The following is a 23328-nucleotide window of genomic DNA, read 5'->3' as shown; positions in this document are numbered from 1 at the left end:
ACACCCGCAGTTTCTTTATGAACTTCCTTATTTCAGTGCAGTTTGTGCCTGTGCAGCTGCTCTGTATTCTACCTCACTGTGCGTTCGTACTTGCCTTATGGTATGTATTAGCTATTCATTGTGATTAACAGTTTAACCGGGCTACCAAGTCTATGAGCCTCCTTTCATCCCTTTTATACTCAGTTCCTGGGCTTTCACCTTGGTTCCTCCGGCAGGGAATCAGTGTTTGGAGTAAATGGGTAATGTACTGTAAGAGAGATGTTAATGACGCAAACTACAGCCAGGTAACTTCCATCTCAGCTGAGAATTAAAGAACCAATAACCTGCTGGACAGGATTTAGACTTATCACTCACTGGTATATAGTTGTAATTAAAAGTGTAGTAATCCTCTTTGACGCATGGATAGTTTTAGTTCTAATTTAGCTTTTATTTAAAAAAAATAATAATAATAATAATCACAAAAGGCTACAATGCCACCATGTGGAGTGATGATGTGGTACAAGCGCTATTGAAACGCTTCATACCAGTTTGTGAAAATTATTAAGAATATTTGAATGGCCACCCCAGCTCCCTTTGCAAAAGGATTAAAGGTGTTGTTTTTTTAAGAAACGTCTATGTTGCACAAAAATAACTGCAAAACCTGATGTAGTTATTATTCATTGTACAGTGCCTGATTGAGCATGTCGCTTATGAAACTGGTTTATATGGAATTGTGTATAAACTTTTACGGGTGCTACTCATGGTTATTGTGTGTCTGTTGTTTATTGAAAGTCTTTGAAAGCATTTGTTTTGTTGTTGTTTCCATTAGCTGAATTAACAGGTGAATACCCTCACGAAGGGCGGCACGGTGGTGTAGTGGTTAGCACTGTTGCCTCACAGCAAGAAGGTCCGGGTTTGAGCCCCGTGACTGGCGAGGGCCTTTCTGTACGGAGTTTGCATGTTCTCCCTGTGTCCATGTGGGTTTCCTCCGGGTGCTCCGGTTTCCCCCACAGTCCAAAGACATGCAGGTTAGGTTAACTGGTGACTCTAAATGGACCGTAGGTGTGAATGTGAGTGTGAATGGTTGTCTGTGTCTATGTGTCAGCCCTGTGATGACCTGGCGACTTGTCCAGGGTGTACCCCGCCTTTCGCCCGTAGTCAGCTGGGATAGGCTCCAGCTTGCCTGCGACCCTGTAGAAGGATAAAGCGGCTAGAGATAATGAGATGAGAGAACAGGTGAATACCCTCACGAAGGGCCGCACGGTGGTGTAGCGGTTAGCACTGTCGCCTCACAACAAGAAGGTCCGGGTTTGAGCCCCGTGGCTGGCGAGGGCCTTTCTGTACGGAGTTTGCATGTTCTCCCTGTGTCCATGTGGGTTTCCTCCGGGTGCTCCGGTTTCCCCCACAGTCCAAAGACATGCAGGTTAGGTTAACTGGTGACTCTAAATTGACCGTAGGTGTGAATGTGAGTGTGAATGGTTGTCTGTGTCTATGTGTCAGCCCTGTGATGACCTGGCGACTTGTCCAGGGTGTACCCCGCCTTTCGCTCGTAGTCAGCTGGGATAGGCTCCAGCTTACCTGCGACCCTATAGAACAGGATAAAGCGGCTACAGATAATGAGATGAGATGAGATACCCTCACAAAGTATTGCCAAGTAGCACTATAAGCAAGTCACCAGCGAAAGCAAGGTTTTAGTCTGACGTTTAAGAAGCACAACAAAAATATGTAACATTTTAGGTTGTGCTCTTTAATATGGCGTATATAGGAAGTCACAGGAAGTCTTAAGAGTGAAGTGCTGCTTAGAATGTACTACCTTAATCACTCTGCAGACTTATCAAATGACCATCTCTAGCACACCCTTTTCCTTTCATTCAGTGTTGCTTAAATTAACTTTACAAATAAAACACTATCACTGAGCATAGTGCAAAGTATCCTTGAGCATAATACAATTATATGCTGTGTCGACTTGAGTCAAATTTTTTACTACAATCAGGTGCAGTTAGCATGATAGATGTGTTACTTCAGCAATAACTACTCACTAAATTACTAATCACTAAATAACCACATGAGGGAATCTGTTAAAATAGAAATAAATTATCCCGGAAATTGTTATGTGAGGTATGACTAAAAAGTTAATTATTACCTTATGAATAACATATTCAGTCACAAAAAAAATGTAAAATGAAGGCCTGCTGATCTCACCCTTACACCTACTACTGTGGTGCAAAAAGCTACATGAGCTAAATTTACTTTATTTGGTTCATGATGATTTATCAACAAGTTTTATGTAGATATTTTTTTTTTACAGTTTAATAAACGCAGATTAACTACAGGCAGGGTTGCAATGAACTGCATAACACTTAGGTTGAGAAAATAGTTTGTGGTTATGCTCAGGAAGCCTCAGAGCATAGAAAGAAAAAGACTGCATTTCCTGAACTTCCTTAAACCCCCCCTAAGCTGTCAGAAATAGGACCTACTATAGGAGATGCATAGAATTCCTTACTCAGCAGTGCATACGTTGACTTCCTCTGTTTGGTCAACATCTCAACATCAGTTTTGAGTGGTCATTTTTCTAAGATGATGTACATGTAGACAACACTTGATGTTTGTTTCTGCTTTTACTAACTTGGCTTACAAAGTGGACCAAACTTACTGAAAGCAGAGAGCAGAGGTAAGACTTGTCCGTGATCGTTTTGCTATGGTGCAGTTTAGACAGTCATTTACAAATGATTATTTAACACATATTTCTGATCAGCCACTGCAATTTAGATATTAATATTATGGAGAAATATGCATAAAGTAGGGATGTTTATTTTTGGTAATCGTGTTTAGTTACTGTAATATATGTAAATTCATCAGAAGAGCTTCACTGTGTCTTGGCTTCAGTTTTACAAGTCTGCAAACTACATGGCAGCGTATCTAAGAAAGCGTTTGGTTAGGCAAAAGGTAGTCATAGCAATTATTTATTTGACATATTTTTCTCCTTTTTTAAAATCTAGTGCTATTTGTAGTCATGAACTTGTATAAGTTTTGTTTCATTAGACAGATGGCAAATTTAAGGACAAACTTGTGGCTATGTTATGTTGTAGGAGGCATCATGCTGGAATGGTTTGAGTCAGTTTGTCCCCTTAGTGGGAAGGGTGACTGCAAATGAATACAAAGTTCTTCTAACTCTCACCTTTTATCCTGTTATGAAATGTTCCAAGATGAGTGTCCCCATTCACAGCTTTCCAACAACCTTACTAAGACACTGTACGTTGTTTTTATTATGTATATACTGTATATTTAGTATAGCAGTCAAAGACAAATACTTTTACTACAAGGCATTTATGAATTGTAGCAATTGCATAGTACAACCCCAATTCCAAAAAAAAAAGGTGGGATGCTGTGTATAACCCCTTCGGACATAATTTGTACAATTGTACACATGAAGTTCCATAGCATGAACTTCCATAGCATTTTTCCTTGTGTCTGAAGGGGATAATGTAAATAAATACAGAATGTAATGATTTACAAATCATGGAAACCCTATATGTCATTGAAAATAGTACAAAGACAACATATCAGTTGTTGAAACAGAACTTTTATTTATTTATTATTTTTGAAAAATATATGCTCATTTTGAATTTGATGCCAGCAACACATTTCAAAAAATTTGGGATGGGGCATGTTTACCACTGTGTTGCATCACCTCTACTTTTAACAACACTCTGTAAAAGTTTGGGAACTGAAGAGACCAATTGCTGTAGTTTTGAAAGTGAAATATTGTCCCATTCTTCTCTGATATACAATTTCATTTGCTCAACAGTTCTGGTCTTCTTTGTCATAATTTGCGCTTCATAATGCACTAAAATTTTAAATGAGAGATGGGTCTGGACTGCAGGCAGGCCAGTTTAGCACCCAGACTCTTGTACTACAGAACCATGCAATTGTAATACGTGCATAATGCAGTTTGGCATTGTTTTGCTAAAATAAGCAAGGCATTCCCTGAAAAAGATGTCTTCTGGATGTCAGCATGTTTGTCCAAAACCTGTATATATAATTCAGCACTAAAGATGCCTTTACAGATGTGCATGCTGCCCATGTCATGTGTACTAATGCAACCCGATATCATCGCAAATGCTGGCTTTTGAACTGTTCGCTAATAACAAGCTGTATGGTCCCTCTCCTCTTGAGCCCAGTGGATATGGTGTCCATGAGTTCCAAAAAGAATTTCAAATTTTGATTCATCAGACCACAGCACAGTTTTCCACTTTGCCTCAGTCCATGGTAAATGAGCTCAGGCCCAGAGAAGGCAGTAGTGTTTGTGGATATTGTTTATACATGGTTTTAACCTGTGTTTGTGTATGCAATGACAAACTGTGTTCACAGACGATGGTTTTCGTAAGTGTTCCTTCTGCTTTTAATGCGGTATCGCCTGAGGGCCTGAAGATCACATGCACCCAATGTCGGCCTTGTCCTTTACCTACAAAGATTTCTCCAGATTCTCTGAATCTTTTAATGACGATGTGTACCGCAGATGATGTGATCCCCAAATTCTTTACAGTTTTACATTGAGGAATGTTATTCTTAAATTGTTGCACTATTTGCCTACGCAGTCTTTCACAGAGCAGTGAACTCTTCCTCATCTTTACTTCTGAGAGACTCCGCCTCTCTGGGATGCTCTTTTTATACCCAATCATGTTACTGATTTGTAGCCAATTAAAGCTAGATGGCCTTTCGATTTCATAAAATCAGTGAAATTTAGTTCCCTCTGAAATTTGGGCATTGTGATATATGTTTATTTTAATTTGAGGGGATTCCCTAGCAAATAATGTGCATGAAATCGCTCACTTCGCACAGTCAAGCAGGCAGAGGAAGTACGTGTGCGCATGTGCAGGTTTACCTTCTTCTTCTTCTTTCGGGTTTTCCAGCAGCTGGCATCCAGAGTGTTGCATTACTGTCATCTACAGGTTTACCTTGACCATGCACTGACAGTTACATCATTCTGTCGCTAAACGAACAGCTGATCATACCAAGGTGCTCACTGACCGCCGATATTTATTAGTTGGGTCCTGTATTTCCTTTCCTTCGCAACATAACGTCTTTTTCTTCTTGCTTTCTGTTGCTGTAGTCGGTCTTTCACGTTTCATTTGCACACTCGCGTCCTCCGTTTTTCTCTCCTGTTTCAAATTTGTATCCCACAATGCCTTGCACGAATGGGGAAAGCCTACCATGTGATGCATGATGTAGTATCTTGAATTGGGTCATGGTAAAGCAAGAAAAAATGGTGGAGAATTTAGGACCACGTGGCCCTAAATTCATTAACTATTTAATTTAAAAAAAATAAAAATTGAAGTCTGTGATTTGAATTCAGTAGCTTTCGGTCCACTAAACAAGAATAATTAGGTGTCAGGGAAAATTCTTTTTATGACCTACACCTGAAAAATCTGAAAGGCAGTCTACCTTTAATCTAATTAGTTGTTTTTTTTTAATTTACATTTTTTTTTTTAGCATTACACAATTTTCCAGTCTTTTGTTGTCCCAGTCCCAACTTTTTTGAAACATGTTGCTGGCACTAAATTCAAAATGAGCATGTATTTTTCAAAAACCAATAAAATTTCTCAGTTTAAACATTTTATGTTGTCTTTGTACTATTTTCAATGAAATATAGGGTTTCCATAGTTTGCAAATCTTCACATTCTATTTTTAGTTACATTTTACACAGCATCCCAACTTTTTTGAAATTGGGGCCGTAATTAATAATAATCATAGGTAAGCAAGAGTAGCCAGTTGCTGCATCTGTTGTTTTAGGCATAAAGTAAATAAGTAGCCAGTTAACACACAAAACAACTCAATGTTGATAGCTTATTATATTATAACAGTTATTAATAACAATTACTTATACCATCAGTGTATGTGTAATTGAAAGTGTGGAACACAGCAGCTTCATACTGAATACAATTTTGTCCGAATGAGGCCAAATGAATTCCTAGTTACTGGCAAGTTAGTCATGTGATTTGACACTTTTGGATTAAGGAAGTGAATGTGCCAGTGTACATTTGGAGGTGGGTGCAAAAACATTACAGACTATATAAAAATATATGGTAAATAAGGTCTTACTAAGAAAACTATCCATTGTTGTCTGCTTCATAATCAGCATATATACTTTAAATGGGTTTAAATGACTAATTTTCTGTCAAACCTTTTTTAATCTTATAATATATGCTTTTTATGTATCTTCTATGTAATCAAGGTCAAATGGAAAGGTCTCATAGTTGTTCCACTAAGTAACTGAAGTCTTTGACATTCACTATTCATTTAGTCACACGGCAGAGTGAACTAAGGATGGAAACTCTCAAAACCACAAAGCTTACTTGAGCCATTTGACACTGACATGTTTGATGTGATTCACAGATCAGCTTATTAACATGACTATTTGCATTACTTTAAAATACATTTTGCCCATATTTTCTCCCTTATGTAAAGTATGCCATATTATTTTGAGTCCAAATGACTGTTAAAGTTAAAATACAGTATTCTGTGAAATTATTGTAGTTCTGGTTATGGTAGTTCATAATAAAGTGCAGACAAAATTTTGAAAGCAGCACTAAATATGTTAGACCAATAGTAGACAACTAACCAATATTTTAAAATGCTTTATAGCGGTTTCAGTAATTTTGCCACATATCTTTGTAAATGCTTTTTTTTTTAACTGTTTGTATATGAATGATTTTTGTTAGAAAATGTGTCAGTTTTGATTAGAAAATATTAATCATTGTGTGCAGTGTTTATAAAATACAATCATAATTTAATACAATCATGCCTCTTAATAATTCTAGACTTGACTGTAATTGAAAAATATTTTGAAGCTTTAAATATACTACATGCTTCCATACAGGCCTGTAGTATGGGTGTGGGTCTTGAAATGACAGTCAAGGAAATGTCAATTCATGCAACCACAAAATCTAGTCAAGCTTTCAAAAGTTTACTGGTGATCTCTGTATTAATGCCAAAAGGTAAAACACGCACACATACTTGCCTTATTGTTTTGCTTCCAGGCATGTATGCATATTTTTTTTAATCTACAGTACTGTCCAAAAATACATTCAAAGAAATACTGTAAAGCAAACATGCCTTTGAAAATAATGAAATTAAATGCATCTACATGCAAAAGTAAACTATAAAGAGCAATAAATACTAATAAACTAAACAAAGTCCATATTTGGTGTGACAACCCTGTGCTTGAAAAAACTGCACCAGAAGCCTCAGGTACACCGTGTGCAGTTTTTGAAGGAAATTCGCTGGTAAATTTTACTTAGCATCTTGGAGACTTTGACTGTCACACACTTCTGTTTTGCAGGCAAAATACAATAGCCTTCATTATGTTTTTGTCTGAAAAGTAGTATATTGTGTAATATGTTGCTTTCTATATTGAGAAACAAACATTGGTCCGTAACATTTATTGTTGGAAAAGTAACTTTTGGACATTGAAAATGTTGTACTGACTCAATAATGCAGAAGTCATCAAATTAACATCTACTGGTATAACAAAATTTGTATTTAAACAATAGGGTGACCAAGACTTTTGCAAAGTACGATATGTATCATTTGTAGATAAAAATCAAACTGTCATTTAACTATTCAGACCAATGCATATGGCAGGAAGTGATAAAATAGTACATATCTTAATTACATGCATATTCTAAGTGTGGGTGATAGAGGAAGTCTCGGACTGAGTCATGGTGTGACTTAACTGAAGGTGCTAAAAAGACAAATGCACAAAACACACCCCATTCTATTTTACATGTGGACAAATCAGATTTATGTGTTTTGTAAGAATATTATTCCTTCTATGGTTTTGGAAAGACTGAATAGACTACATTATTTACGTGTTTTTTTAGTTGCGTATGTATGAAAGAGCAACCCCAAAATAGAAAAGGTTGGGACAGTATGGGAAATGTAATTAAAAAAAGAAAGCAGTGGTTTCTAAATTTAGTTTGGCTTGTATGTATTTGCAGACAATATGAACCCAAGATATTTCATGTTTTGTCTGTTTAACTTCATTTCATTTGTTAAAGGTATACTGCCTTTCAGATTTTTCATGTTTAGGTCAGAAAAATAATTTTCTCTGACACCCAATTATTATTTTTTTTTAGTGGACCGAAAGCTACTGAATTTGAATCACAGACTTCTGATTTTATTACTTTTTTTTTTTCCTAAAAGAGCAATTAATGAATTTAGAGCCCCATGGTCCTAAATTCTCCGCCATTTTTTTCCTGCTTCACCATGACCTCATTCAAGATACTTCGTCATGCATCATGTGGTGGGCTTTCCCCGTTCACGCAAGGCATTGTGGGATACAAATTTGAAACAGGAGGGAACAATGGCCGACATGAGTGTGCGAATGAACCGTGAAAGACCAACCACAGTAACAGAAAGCGAGAAGAAAAACATTATGTTGTGAAGGAAAGGAAACAGGACCAAACTAATAAATATCGGCAGTCAGCGAGCACCTCGGTGTGATCAGCTGTTTGTTTAGCAACAGAATGAGTGCACGGTCAAGGTAAACCTGTAGATGGGAGTAATGCAACACCGGATACCAGCTGCCATAAAACCTGAAAGATGAAGAAGACGACGATAACTCAGGTAAGCATGTGCATGTGGACTTCCTCTGTCTGCTTGACTGCACGAAGTGAGCAATTTCATGCACATTATTTGCTAGGGAATCCCTTCAAATTAAATAACTTCCCAGCCAGCGAATGGCCTGCTTGTTGTTGTTGTTGTTGTTGTTTTAAGATATTATAAAAATAAACATATCACAATGACCAAATTTCAGAGGGAACTAAATTTCACCGATTTTATGAAATCTAAAGCCCGTCTACTTTTAATATACGTCCATTCCTGTGTTTCAGGCTTGCAGTTTAGGGCTAATAATGAAGTAAAATAATTAAATAATGACGTAATTTGAAACAGGTGATGTCAACAGGTGATAATGATTTGGTTCAAAATCAGTACCCAGGAAAGGCCTAGTATTTGAGGAGCAAAGATGGGCCGAGGATCTCCAGGTTGTCAACAAATGCATGAGAAAATTATTGCAATGTTTAAAAACAATGTTCCTCGAAGAAAGATCCAAATGGATTTGTATATTTCACTGTCTATGGTGCATAATATAATTAAACAATTCAAAAAATCTGGAGGGATTTCGGTGCATAAAGGGCAAGGGCACAAAGGGCACAGTTTTACCTGTGATCTCCAATCCTTCAGATGGCACTGCATCAAGAACCATCATTCATCTATAGCTGATATAAAAACATAGGCTTGGGATTACTTCATCAAACCTTTGTCAAGCACTACAATACAGAGTTACATCCATAAGTGCCAGTTAAAACTTTACTGTGCAAAAAGGAAGCCTTATAAACGGTGTCCAGAAACATCGTCGACTTTTCTAGCTTCAAAGGCATCTGGGATGGACCATCACACAGTGGAGATGTGTATTGTGGTCAGACGAATCAGTATTCCAAGTCTGTTTTTGGAAGAAATGGACGCCATGTGCTCCAGACCAAAGACAAAAAGGACCATCCAGACTGTTAACAGCAACAAGTCCAAAAGCCAGGGTCTGTCATGGTATGGGGTTGTGTCAGTATCCTTGGCGAAGGTAACTTACACTTCTGTGATGGCAGTATTAATATGGAAAAGTACATTGAGATTTTGAAGCAACATATGCTGCCTTCAAGATGACATCTTTTCCAGGGATATTTCAACAAGACAATGCAAAACCACATCCTGCACACATTACAAAGGCATGGCTACAGAACAAGAGGGTATCTGTCCTCAATAGAAAATGTGTGGTGAATTTTGTAACAAAAAATATGACCACGACCCCATACTGTTGCACTCCTTAAGACCTGTTTGTAGGAAGAATGGGACAAAATAACACCTGAAACACTTCATCACTTGGTGTCTTCAGTCCCTAAACGTCTTTAAATGTTGTGAGAAGAAATTGTAAAATTCTAAAGTGGTAAATGCTTTACTGTCCCAACTTTTTTGAAATGTGTTGCAAGATTATTTTTTTCAAAATAATGTGTTTATTTTGGAAAAAAAATTAATGAGGTAAAACATCAAATAAAGTGCTTTTATATTGTTTTGAGTGCAATCCATGTCAAAAATGATTTACAAATAATTTTCAATTTTACTTTCAATTTCAGCATACCATTCCAACTTTTTCTGATTTGGGGTTGTATAATTTACTTTAATTTCATTTTCTCAGTATTAAAGTATAACCATTTTCTCAAGTAGCAGAGTTACTGACTGTGATAGCCATTGGGTCATAAAACCACCCTGAGAGACTGTTTACCTCTCATTTTCCTAGTCTTACTTGATTAGCTTGCCAGCTCTCATCTAATGAGTTTTGACCCACTTCGTTCATAGCATCATCAAGAAGTTCCTGATCTAGGTATGAAAAGCCAAGCAATAATCAGTCAATTTTATGTTGTGGTTTGTCATATCCATCCATCCATCCATCCATCCATCCATCTGTTATCTATAGCTGCTTATCCTGTTCTACAGGGTCGCAGGCAAGCTGGAGCCTATCCCAGCTGACTATGGGCAAGAGGCGGGGTACACCCTGGACAAGTCACGAGGTTATCACAGGGCTGACACAGAGACAAACAACCATTCACACTCACATTCACACCTACGGTCAATTTAGCACCACCAGTTAGCCTAACCTGCATGTCTTTGGACTGTGGGGGAAACCAGAGCACCCGGAAGAAACCCATGCAGACACGGGGAGAACATGCAAACTCCACACAGAAAGGCCCCCGTTGGCCACTGGGCTCAAACCCAGAACCTTCTTGCTGTGAGGCGGCAGTGCTAACCACTATACCACTGTGCTACCCTACATTAAAATATGTTAAATGTAACAGCTGTGCTAATTATAAACAACTTCGGAGAACTAACAACTACACCACCGTGCCGCTCTCATATACACATGTGACCTGGTAATATTTAGGACAGAAATAAAATCTCCACAGCTCAAGGATGGTTATGTAAGGACAGATGGATTTGCTGTATTATAAAACATTTTTGGTAAAACTATTTGGGCAGAGATGGTGTTTGAATTAGAGATTCAGATTCCAATTCCATCAATGATTCTTGACAGGACTCGACCTACGGTAGAGAGAATACTCTGGAAAATTCATCCTAGAAAATAAACAAATAGAATTTTAGCCTCGGCCTAAAATTTGAGAAAAATTGGTAGTTATTCTCGGTACTAACAAAGGACCTGCACATTTTGATCAAAGCAGGTGTGACAGATCATAAAAGACCAAAAGTTTGCTCAGGTCCTGTGGTGCAAGACCATTCAGTTCTTTATAGGCTATTAGTCATATTGTACAATAAATTCAATATTTTACTGGCAGGCAACACACTGTGTATAAGATAGGGGTGACAGTAACAGTTGTAAGCACTTCCTTCACCACCCTCTCAGTTGTCCTCTTTTGAGAAGTGAGCTTTGCCACGTCAAAAAAAACAAAACAAAAAATGCAAAGTTCTCTGTGCTGAAGTTTTTTCCTGTGACAGAAAACTTACTGACCATTACAGAGCATTGACACCCAAGACTCCCATAAATATCAAATAACCATAACCTGAACAGGCAGGGCCGGCTCTAGGTCTTTGGCTGCCTTAGGCGAGATTGAGTTTTGGCACCCCCCCAAGAAAAAAAACCCTCTAATAACATCTAAATAACACTTTAATCTAATTACTCTATTCTATTACTATTAAACAATGTACGGTGCATGGACAATAAACAAGAAGTCATTTTTATCTTTTTTATTGTTATTATTGTTATCATTATTAACATAAAGTGTCACAAAGTAAAATGACCACACAAATCCAATACATATCTCCATATAATGGGCAAAAACTCTTCTGCACCCTGTTCAAAGTGTAGTGCATGGGCAATAAACAAGAAATTATTTTAGTTTCTTTTTTGCTATTAAAAGTTAAGTCATCTCTGAAGAATTAACAAATTAAATGAATAAAAAATTCTACAATTCTAAATTGTGCAAACTTAAGCACCCTGTTAGGACATCAATGGGCTGTATTGCTGTTTGCATCTAGTTAGCTAGGCAGACATTGATTCAGGCATCTAAAATATTAATTTGCCACTATAATGGTTGATATGAGAGATTAGATCAGACTTACCTCTATACTTGGCTCTATTTGTTTCTTCCTGTAGCCTTCGTTTGCGCCCTTGCGCACCCGAGAGTTTGGATTTCTTCATTTAAGCACTTGTAGTCTGGGCTACTTTTTGCAGTGGATAGCCATTCTCATTCCCTGATGAACACCGCTCCCCCTGCCCCCCTTATAACCTATCATTGTGCATTTTTAGTAGGCATAAGGAAATCACCGACCACTACTGCGTAGGTTACACTTGTTTTCAACCTTTTTGAGCCAGGGCGCACTTTTTTCAATGAAAAAATCTCAAGGCACATCACCAATAGAAAATGTTGACTGAAACTAAAACGCTGTTGCCAATATTTACAATATACAGTCATTCTATAATTTTCCACGGTACACTTGGTGATCTCTCACGGCACACTAGTGTTCTGCGGTACTAGAGTTCGGCAGCACAGTGGTTGAAAACACTGTACACCACTGATGCACTTGGTAATATCTCCATTCAATAACTCCATCCCTTCTTTTTGGTGGGGTTTTGGTCGCCCTTGGCGCCCCTGGGCACACTTTGCGCTCTAGGCAATTGCCTAGGTCGCCTATAGCAATCGCCGGCTATGATTACATGGCCAAAACAGAGAATAGCTGCGGATGCGCACTTGCGCACCCGAAGACACACTATAGACAGGGTGAACCACTGTTGAGCGCTTATTGTTTCATGATTAACAACCACCACCACACCCCACCCCACCCCGCTTTTTTTTTTGACAAATCGCACCCTGACTACATGCTTTGCTGTACAATTAAATTAGGCTAAAATATTATAATGCTGACTCATTTTCAGAATAGTGGAAGTCATAATTTTTCTCCACCCGTTTCTGCGCCCCTGGATGGACGCAGCGCCCTTAGCATTTGCCTATATTGCCTATGCCACGGGCCGGCTCTGTGAACAGGGAAGGTAGAATCAGTTATCTACATTTGTTACAGATAATGTTGTGTACATATAAAGTTTAATGTCATTTAATGAGGTCAGGCTGTACATTGTACAAAGTGTGTTTTGGATTGTCCTAGAGTTAATATAACAGTGTTTTATTGATTTAATGTTTCCTGCTAAGGATTTGAATCTTAACAAAAGTTCATGTTTAAATACTTGAGAATTGACTAAGACTTTGCATCTCAGGGATGTGAGACTTGATTTGAGCTTGCATGAAGTGTCTCGCAAACATTTCTGTGTACTGAGTTCATTTATGTAAAATGTGAAGTTTCACTAATGATTGTGCCTGGAGGATTGTCCTACTAACTGCATAATATTCCTGAGTGATATGAACATTTATATATCATCCCAAAAATGTTTTTTTTTTTCTTTCCATAGGGAATGACCCATTCGGCTGAAGTCTTTCAACATTCATCATTTACACAACACATACCAGGAAAATGATAATGGAAATATTTGTTTCTCATCTTGAATAAGTGCTTTCAAAATCAGTGCAATTAAAATCCATAGGTAAATTAGCTCTGTAAAGTCAAAATAAAAATAAAATTTAAGAGTAGAGGCATTGATTGATTTCTATTTCCAATATGACAGAGAACCTATATGAGATCAATGACCTAACTAATGGCAGTAGCAGTTTAACTGTCACAAGATCTGGTTATGCTGTACATAGTACAACCTCATTACAACCATCACCAGTGTCTCCACATGTTAACCAAAAGTATATGCTATCCCCTACTACTCCACAAAATGAACTTTCGCCGCTACTTGACATACCACATGATGAAGGATCATGGGAACATAATCAACTTGAGAAGTCTGCGTCTTCCATGTTAACTGAGACTATGAATTCCCATGTTGTCTACCCCTTCAATGAATCTTTACATGGACTAGATTCATTTTCCAAGGCCTTTCCTATAAAAAATCCCAATACTGCTTTTGTTAACACTGTAAGTGACAAGAGTTCAGAAGACAATCAAGTGTCAGAGATTTTGCTGTCACCCCAGAGAGGAACACCTTCAAGTGGGTCAGATAGAGAGCCCTTTAGTCCTGTAACCATGCAGAGTCGGTCACAGCAGTGCCATAATCAGCTAATGCATCATCCAGTAGAGACCCAAAATATGTCTCATAATCCTTACCAAAGCCACCAGCAATATTATGGATATCAACATCACAAACCACATCTGAGAGAGAACAATTCGATGCCAGTATACAAAGGACCCTTCTATAAGTCTCCGAGCCAATATCTTCTTCTTCAGCAAGGAAATCAAATCCATCAGCAGCAGCTTGCATCTTATTCATTAGGCCAGCAAAAGCAACAAATATTATTAGATTCTCAGGAGAGCCATGAGTCTGTTGGATCACCAACTGATAGCTACACTGAGGACTATAAAGCATCTGAGCAAAGAGTTTTCCAGGCTGGTCTACACACATCCCATTTCCAGGGGTCACAGAATTTTCACTCATTTTCCCACCAGAGTGATCTCTACCAGCACCAGCAGCCTAATGAACTATCACACTCGTTCCCTTTTAAACAAAATCCTTCTTTTGAAGATCACTTGGGATCAGGTGACATTATGCCAGGGTTTTCCAATCCAAAGGAAGAGGTTTATATGGATTTAAACTACCACCACAAACAGGAGGATTTCTATAGTTCCCATTATGAAAGTGTGGGGTCAGGGTTCAATCAAACTGCTCAGCCACCAGCTCTGAGAGGAGGAGTACTTCATCATCTTAACTCTTACAGGCTGCCATGTGGACAGGTACTACATGGAAAAAACACAGTTATATGGTTCTGTTCTGTTTAAATTGTAGCACATTTTTACCAGTCTCTCCCTTTCTTTCCTTAAGATGCACTCATCAGATATTCAAGAGGACCAACTTTTACCCTATTACAGGTTGGACACACATCATTATTATGAATTTATCATGAAATAATATCACAATGGATCTTCAGTTTTTATGTCTTGATTTTAGCTTATTTTGGTTGTATCTATGCTAGGACGGAAGTACTTCGGGCTGAAGGGGCAAAAACAAACCTGAAATGCATTTTATGTCACCGGGAGTTTAAGAGCTTGCCAGCTCTTAATGGCCACATGCGTTCCCATGGAGGATTCAAGACACATCCCTCAACACTCAAATCTGTAAGAACATGTACACTGGATTACTACTGAAATTAAGGCATATCTCTTAACATGGTTTTTGCGAGTCTAGTACATTTCATCAATAAATGTGGCCAAAAACTGCCTACTTTCACAGAAAGAGGCAAATTGAAATGGCAAACCACAGACCTTTTCTCCCAGCCCAATAGCCATAGATTCAAAAGATCACAAGAATTACATAACTAAGTCTTTTTTTCATTAATACTGGTATATCAGTTAAAATGGGTTGAGCATATATTGTGAAGTTTAACACATCGGAAATGTGCAGTTGACTCTTCCAGTCCTCCGACTGTATCACTGAAATGTTATGGATGCAATTCATCATTGTACCATGGTCATCATACCTATGCTATTGGCCCTAGGTCTAGGACGGCATTTAACGCTACTGTATTATTTTATTTATTTTAATTTTTTATTACGTGAAGCATTTTGAGCACTGTTGTCTATATATTCCCAGAATAAACCAACTATTTTCATAAATGGTTTGATGTACAATGTTTTTAAAATAACTTGTATATTAATTCAGACTCAATAATGTTTAGTTCTTATTTTACTTTTCTTCCCTTTAGGTTTCCTTACAGACTGATGAACAAATTCAGCTATCTAAAGAAATAATTCCAAGTGACTCCATAGTGTTCCCTGTGTCTGTTCCTGTGAAGGATTACCCACTTCCCTCCAGGCTTCCAAATAACTTTTCTAACCACCTGAGACAAAAGGATTTGGATGATTCAGATGAGAGTCCTCCACAGCGACAAAAGGTTCTCCCTTCATATATGAGTTTCATTGCACCCAATTTCCCTATAAAACTCATTCATTGCTCTTTCAAATAACAGGCCTCATTTATCAATCTTTGATTAAAGCTGTGTGTAAATGTTTGCATAAACCAAACTGAACTAAACATTTAAGCCAGATTTACAAAAGTTTCATAAATGCAGATTTTCTTCATATTCATGTGTGTATGTTGATAAACGGCAATCACCCGGAAATTACTTGGCACTTGCATGTCAGAAATGATTTGTGTTTGGTGATGCCCAAAAAACTCCATAAAAAATGATGTTCACAGAGCAGAATGTGCAAAATTAACACTAAATAGCCCAAAAATATTCTATATAACAAAAGTTGAAGTACTTTCATATCACTTCCACAAGAATTATATTTATATGTAGCAGTATATCCAGGAGAGAAATTACAGAGATGAATTCGGTCCAGTATAATATAAGTGGGGTCAAAAGAAAATCCATCCACCCATTATCCGTAACCGCTTATCCTGTGTAGGGTTACGGGCAAGCTGGACCCTATCCCAGCTGACTACGGACAAGAGGCGGGGTACACCCTGGACAAGTCGCCAGGTCATCAAAAGAAAATGGTTTGACACAAAAACTGTGTCAAAAAAAGTATTGTTGCTTGTTGACAAAGTTTTTCTGCTACTCAGGAAGACCAAACCATGGCAAAGCTTTTTAAAATTGACCAGATGCTGTGACTAGCAAAACTGCTTTATAAGCAGTCATCCTCTCCAGAAAACTAAACCATATCAGTCTCTAAATATCCATTGCCTCCTCAGGGCATCATGTGCTAACTCTTTGAGTAATATCAATTCTTCCATTTGCACTGCCTCAACTTATGGTATACCATCTGTACAGACCAGCTTATCCATAACTCATCAAAAATGATCAGATTTGAAGATGATCAATCAAGCTTTACATTAGTTACTCTTCTTATGTATAAATTTAAACAGGAGCAGGATATGGAAGGTTTTTTTTTCTGAACTGACAAGATTTTCTTTCATTCATTTTCTATACCACTAATCCATTGCAGGTCACGGGTGGGCTGGAGACTATCCCAGTTGACAGGCCAGAGGTGGGGTACACCCTAGGCAGGTACCAATCTATTGCGGGGCTAACTTAGAGAGACAGACAGCCATTCACAATCGCATTTGCACTTATAGGCAATTTAGAGTAGCCGCTTGACCACATCCACATGTTTCTGGACTGCGGGAGGGAACAAGGAAACCCTCACTGGCACAGGAAGAGTCAACTGGCAGGTTCAAACTCAGAACCTGCTTGCTATGAGGCAACAGTGCTAACCATTGTACCATTGTACTGCCCTTACAGGATTTTCATAAGTACCAATCTTTTTGTGGAAACGCTCCTATGAACTATTTACACACAAATCTGTTCATACCCAGCTTGATAAATGAGGCCGAATCTCAATATATGGGTCACTAACATAATCTGAAAATGTGTCCAGTACCTTCTTAAAGTTACAGAAAATATTGTTAATTAAAGAAATTCTGTGAATGCAAATATTCTAGGTAAAAAGTTCAGTAGGATCTGGAGAATGTGCAGCAAAGCCAGAGAAAAAGCGCTATCGCCACTGCCTGGTGCCACTTATAATTTCTCCATGTGGCGCTGGTCTTGAGTCCAGAGGGCCGGTGCTTTTCCAGAGCCAGCTGCGTTCACCAAGCAGCTGCGGAGATGGCATTCCATACACACCTCCACCAATGCTCAGCCCTGTACGTCCAGGCTCTGGCCTTTTCAAGTGTGTTAATGCAGGGCACCCGTGCACTGAAGCACAAACTGTTCCACGAGTTCGCTTGTGCAAGGATAGTAAGTGTCCACTTGGATATTTATGGTGTATACATTTAAACATACACTAAAACACAAAATGAATATAATGTGCCTTATGTTTTTAATGTGTCACAGGTGACAAATATGACTGCAATGTGACATTAGGTTCAGGGGATAAATCAAGTAGCATTAAACCGTAAGTAAAAACAACAACAACAAATTAATAATAATAATAATAATAATAATAAATCTGTTAGTGCATGATGGCACTACAAGCTGTTTAATATAATTTTTTTAATCTATTTTTCAGCCGGATCAATATTGGTTGCAATTTTCAAGCAGACATTCCAGATATTCAGAGTCACTCTAAAGCGGCAGAGGACATCCATAAGGCTAATCTTCTGTGGACACCCTGTTATTTGGATACCCCTGAGAAGCAGCAGAGAGGTAACATCAATTAAGATACCAATTTAAATGTCAATGTAAAGGATTTTTCCACTGAGCAATTAATTAATGTAGGAATACTGCTTATACAAAATAAACTGTAAAATGTTCTGATGGCCATTTTGCACTTTTGTCTGCTCCAAGTGGATGATCTTCTGAAGATGGCATGTTCCAGTGTGCTTCCGGGAGGAGGGACGAACACAGAATACACACTTCACTGTCTTTTTGAGTGTAGTGGTGATATCATGGTGAGAATGTCTAATTAATTTGCAAATATGAACAATATTTTCATGACTAGCTTTATTAAATGTTCCTAATTTGCATGTGGTTTTTAAATCATTTTCTAGACAACTCTGGAGAAACTGCTTTCCCTGACAGCGCTGAAACATGTATCCAGCCTTCACACAAATTACCATTATGCTGGTATTTACCTGCCTTTTGTGTTTTCTGAAATATGTAGACCTGTACTGTAGATAATTTTTAGGAGTTTGGTCAGTTAGCTTTTCTCCTCAAACTGTTCTATAAACATTAAGTATATAATGGTAATAAACATTCACAAGTCAGAAATAATTACCTAAGATTCTTAGTAAGACTATACATATTTGGCTTGGTAATGGTTAATCATGGTTATTCCCTTTTTTGATTCTCATGCTGTCATCTAGGGTCAGATAAATGGACTCTACAAGAAAAGAGACAACTGAACAAGGCCCTGTTAATTCACAACAAAGATTTTCACCTCATTCAGAAAATGGTAAATACTCTATGATAAACAGAATACAATCTACAACATATTTGACCATGCATTGTCTTTCGTTGTATAGACTGTGTTATAATTAGTGTAGTGATGTAAAAAGATGTGCTTTAATGCTAGGTGAAGACAAAGTCAGTAGCTCAGTGTGTCGAGTATTACTACACTTGGAAGGAGAAGCTTCGACTGGGCAGGAGATTTAGCACAGGTCCAGTAACTCCAGTCCAAGCGAAAGAGGTGAGATATCAATATCTTCTCTAGGTTTTTACAGTCCCCATATTTCTAAATATGTGCTTTATTCTTAGCACCTTTCTCAGTACATAGTCTTGGATGTACTAAGACAAATGTACAGATGGGATGGGATGGGATGGGATGGGATGGGATAATAGGAAAGTGAAACTCTCAAGTCTGCAATATTTTTATGTAAAGCAAATATCCTGTCGACGTATTGTTGAAAATAAGGGTGGGAAAATGGAAACATTGCTAGAATAACCAGGACAATTATCTCACCTACTGAAGCTGTCATATAACCCAATAAATTTGCTTTTATGTTGTAAGAACTTTTGAACATATTGGGTTACCTCTTGTGCTGCTATTCAGTCCCTAGTTGTGGTCTTAATAATTATGACAATGTGCCATTTGCTCTCTTAGAATAGGGGTCAGTTGAAGGAAGGCAATACCAGACAACCTGGACATGAAATAAAGAACAAAACTCAAGCAGCGGAATTTTCTGAACTGTCTGACATCAGTGGCGCATTTGTTTGTGAAGTACCCAGATCTGGGCCTGTGAGTTAATCTATAAAGTCAACAAGATTCTAATGATAAAGGCATATGAAGAGCTGATCTGTCGCTACAGTGAAGCTTCCGGGGCTTTGCTTTATTTCCTTTTAGAAACTGAAACCTATCTGTTAATTTTGTTGCATTGGTTTTTAATTGCTCTTCTATATTAGATATGTATAGATCTGTATTAGTATGTAATGGAAAATTTGTTTTGTTTTTCAAAACAGATGTTTAATGGGAATGAATGGAACCAAAGTAACAGAGGCAAGCTGTGTAATTCCCCAGCTGAACATAACAGACCCAAATCAGCTCAGCACTTTGCTCCTGGCTCTGTAAAAAGGTCACCTTCAAACAGTTCAACAAGTGGAGACACTGACTCAAATCTCATCTTCCCCTGCACTGAATGTGGAAAGTAAGATATACTGTAGTTGAGACAAGTGAATTGACATGTCAGTGACATGGTCTGTATTATTTATAACTGTCAGGCTGACACAATCATTAAACTAATCTATCATTTTCAACCTTGCTTTCACAGAGTGTTTCCTAAGGTGAAAAGCCGCAATGCTCATATGAAGAGTCATAGACAACCAGACGATCCGCAGTTTTGGCAGTTTCAAAGGCTTCCTGAACAGGAAAACAAGACAGTGCAATCTATCAACCCAACAGCTAATCTGCTTCCAACTACTACCCCTAACTCCTCGTTTTGTATTTTGCAGCAATAATGGAGACATAAAACCATTATGCATTAACAATGCAAAAGCACTGCAACAAGCAGACTGCCTCTTGCAGAACCAGAACCTTAAAGAGTAATATGGTGACCGCTGCTGAGCTGGACCAAACTAAATGGAACTGATGTTTAATGAGTCAAGTGTCAAAATTCTGGCCAAAATACCATGGTTCAGAGAGTTTTTGTAAAATCTGTATCTTATTAAATAAATGTTTGAGGTTTATTAATAGCGAGATGCCATTTGTTGGTATAAACAATTATTCTAGCTATCAGAATATCTTTGTTAACCTCAAGAGATGTACTGTAAATATAACTGGCCCAACAGGCAAAATGTCATTATAAGATACATTCTAGGACTAGTGATGTGTCAGGTCTTGTTGTGTATAAAGTATGTTTTATGACCTGTAAAAATAAAACAACTAAGTTTTAAATGCTTTATGAAACAGTTTCCTGGTGCTTAGGTGCATATATCTTGTAGGCCTACTGAAATATCTGGCCATCAGGTTCACCTAACTGCTGTGCTGAGAATGGTTTTTCACCATTAGGTAATTTGAGGCAATCCCCATAGTTAACTTTCCATCCCCTAGTTAGTACCAGAGACAGTGCTGTATGTGCAGGTAGAGCTGTGAACATCCTTCTGGTTAGCGCTAGCTAAATCCTGGGACCCACAGCTTATTTTTTGATCACCCGCTCCCATTCACAGTTAAAGCATATACAGTACGCAGAGCCATGGCCTCACTTTCATTTATAAATGCTTTGAGACCTCAAGAATGGTACAGGAATAGTTTTAAGCACTAACAATAAATCTAATATAGTAATTTTTATGATTAAAGTGATTCATATAGATAGCAGTCTGAGTGAATGACCTTGACGTCTGTAACGGTACTGCAGGAAGTCTATCGGTCTCAACACCATTTCCACTATACTAAAACACAGAGCTGACTGCAACTCCGATCCTCCATTTTGAGCTAATTTATCACCATGCCACGTAGATGTGTTTTTGGCCGGTGCAGCAACACGACAGAAGGTGGATTTATGTTGCATTCATAGCCCAAGAATGTTCAAACTGCAAAGATTTGGACGCGTTTTGCGAGAAGTTCACGGGCACATTGGGGGCTTATGAAGTGGTCTCTCCTCTGCTCTGCACATTTTACTGAAGACTCGTACGAGACCTCTGATCTGTTGAGGAGCATTGGCTATAAGCCCGTATTGAAAGAGGGTGCAGTACCAATAATTAAAGAAAAATAAAACAAGAAAAGGAAAGTATTTATTTTATTTTTTTAAAGTGAGTTCAGTTGCGGGCGGCACGGTGGTGGAGTGGTTAGCGCTGTCGCCTCACAGCAAGAAGGTCTGGGTTCGAGCCCCGTGGCCGGCGAGGGCCTTTCTGTGCGGAGTTTGCATGTTCTCCCCGTGGGTTTCCTCCGGGTGCTCCGGTTTCCCCCACAGTCCAAAGACATGCAGGTTAGGTTAACTGGTGACTCTAAATTGACTGTGAATGTGAGTGTGAATGGTTGTCTGTGTCTATGTGTCAGCCCTGTGATGACCTGGCGACTTGTCCAGGGTGTACCCCGCCTTTCGCCCGTAGTCAGCTGGGATAGGCTCCAGCTTGCCTGCGACCCTGTAGAACAGGATAAAGCGGCTAGAGATAATGAGATGAGTTCAGTTGCACCAGTCCTCCTGGCGCATGAGCCGAGGGTTGTTGGTAAAACCCAGGACGTTACGGGACGGGACATCTCGCTCAGGCAGTGACCTCCCTGCAGTTGTTGCTAAAACCGGTGACATCCTATTCCATCCCGGGTTTTAGTAACTGCCTGAGCTGAGCAGTAATGGCAGAATACACAGTATGGAGAGAATGAATGGACCAGCCATCTTATTTCTAAACTGGATATTGCTGCCAACTCTCCCTTATGTGGAAGAAGTGAATGAACGGAGAACTGAACGAACAACTGAAAGTCAGATTGTTTCAAAACAATCGGCCACAAGATCAGCCTTCAAGAAGCAAGAACACAGACGGGTAAGCTCCGACGCTCATTTAGATAAAACAACACGTTGTTTACCTGCATTTAGATTAATACATGTGTGGCAGCGGGGGTGTGGTCAAGCGTCGGTCTGTGACCGGAGGGCGGAGTCAGGGAAGGTAAGTGGCAGAATCACTGCACCTGATGTTGATGTGTTTGTGTGTCTTCCCCAGTGACCGCGCCATATTTAAGGAGAGAGCGAGAGCAGAGGAGGCGCTCTCTCCCCAACCAGACACCTGATGTGTGTGTGCGCGCACATGGCTGTGTGTGTACCATATGAGAGACCACTGAAAAGTGTCAAAATAAACAAAGAGTTACGAAACTCAGTTCTGGCCTGCCGTCTTCTGTGCTCCTCCCACTCCTACAAACTGCCACAACATGTAACTTGTATTGTGTGTTTAAGTTACTGGTATAAGATTATTTAATTTGCTTCAGAATGTGATTGTCTCAGTTCATCTGATTACTTAATTAGCCTTTTATGTTTTATCAGTGAAAATGCATGCATGTACATGTATGTTGCATAAGTTATAACACCTATCCTGTTTTAGTGAGAGTCAACCCACAATCAGTGAAGTCAAATCAGTCTTAGTTGAGCAAGTCGGTAACGGTATTTCTTACTTTCACCATAAATTTTTATTTATATGACTTTGGTCTATAGCTGTCAAAGGCCTCGGCCTTAAAACCGGTTACCGCAGTGACATCACGCACTCAGGGCTGGCTGGCTCAGCGGGGCAGCTCGAATGCCAACTTTGCGGT

The 23328-nt window shown here is 38.7% G+C and overlaps 1 protein-coding gene across 5 annotated transcripts; it reads left to right on the top strand.

Annotated features, from left to right (window-relative positions):
• Window positions 1-20: 20 nt before the first annotated feature.
• Window positions 21-20985, top strand: LOC132894550 (transcriptional-regulating factor 1). 5 transcript variants are annotated; one of them, XM_060934528.1, is made up of 15 exons: window positions 21-100; window positions 13508-14889; window positions 14978-15024; window positions 15129-15270; window positions 15858-16046; window positions 17600-17894; window positions 17991-18051; window positions 18166-18302; window positions 18444-18547; window positions 18647-18722; window positions 18962-19050; window positions 19171-19284; window positions 19699-19833; window positions 20055-20239; window positions 20363-20985. In XM_060934528.1, exons 2-15 carry the CDS (start codon window positions 13714-13716, stop codon window positions 20547-20549), a joined length of 2937 nt encoding a protein of 978 aa, XP_060790511.1. In that variant the 5' UTR covers window positions 21-100; window positions 13508-13713; the 3' UTR covers window positions 20550-20985. The 5 variants fall into 5 exon arrangements, with proteins under 5 accessions (XP_060790511.1, XP_060790513.1, XP_060790510.1 ...); XM_060934530.1 differs by lacking the exon at window positions 21-100 and adding an exon at window positions 264-284; XM_060934527.1 differs by lacking the exon at window positions 21-100 and adding an exon at window positions 2420-2650.
• Window positions 20986-23328: the final 2343 nt, after the last annotated feature.

Source organism: Neoarius graeffei, chromosome 11 (assembly GCF_027579695.1).
Source record: "Neoarius graeffei isolate fNeoGra1 chromosome 11, fNeoGra1.pri, whole genome shotgun sequence".
NCBI lineage: Eukaryota > Metazoa > Chordata > Actinopteri > Siluriformes > Ariidae > Neoarius > Neoarius graeffei.
This window is presented reverse-complemented; position numbering and strand designations above follow the sequence as displayed.

Bases quoted from the DNA above. Each gene is read 5' to 3' on its own strand.
- LOC132894550 (XM_060934528.1), top strand. From the start codon at position 13,714: ATGACAGAGAACCTATATGAGATCAATGACCTAACTAATGGCAGTAGC. The intron at 15,025-15,128 runs GTTGGACACACA...TATCTATGCTAG, and splicing joins CAACTTTTACCCTATTACAG to GACGGAAGTACTTCGGGCTG. The intron at 16,047-17,599 runs GTTCTCCCTTCA...CAAATATTCTAG, and splicing joins GTCCTCCACAGCGACAAAAG to GTAAAAAGTTCAGTAGGATC.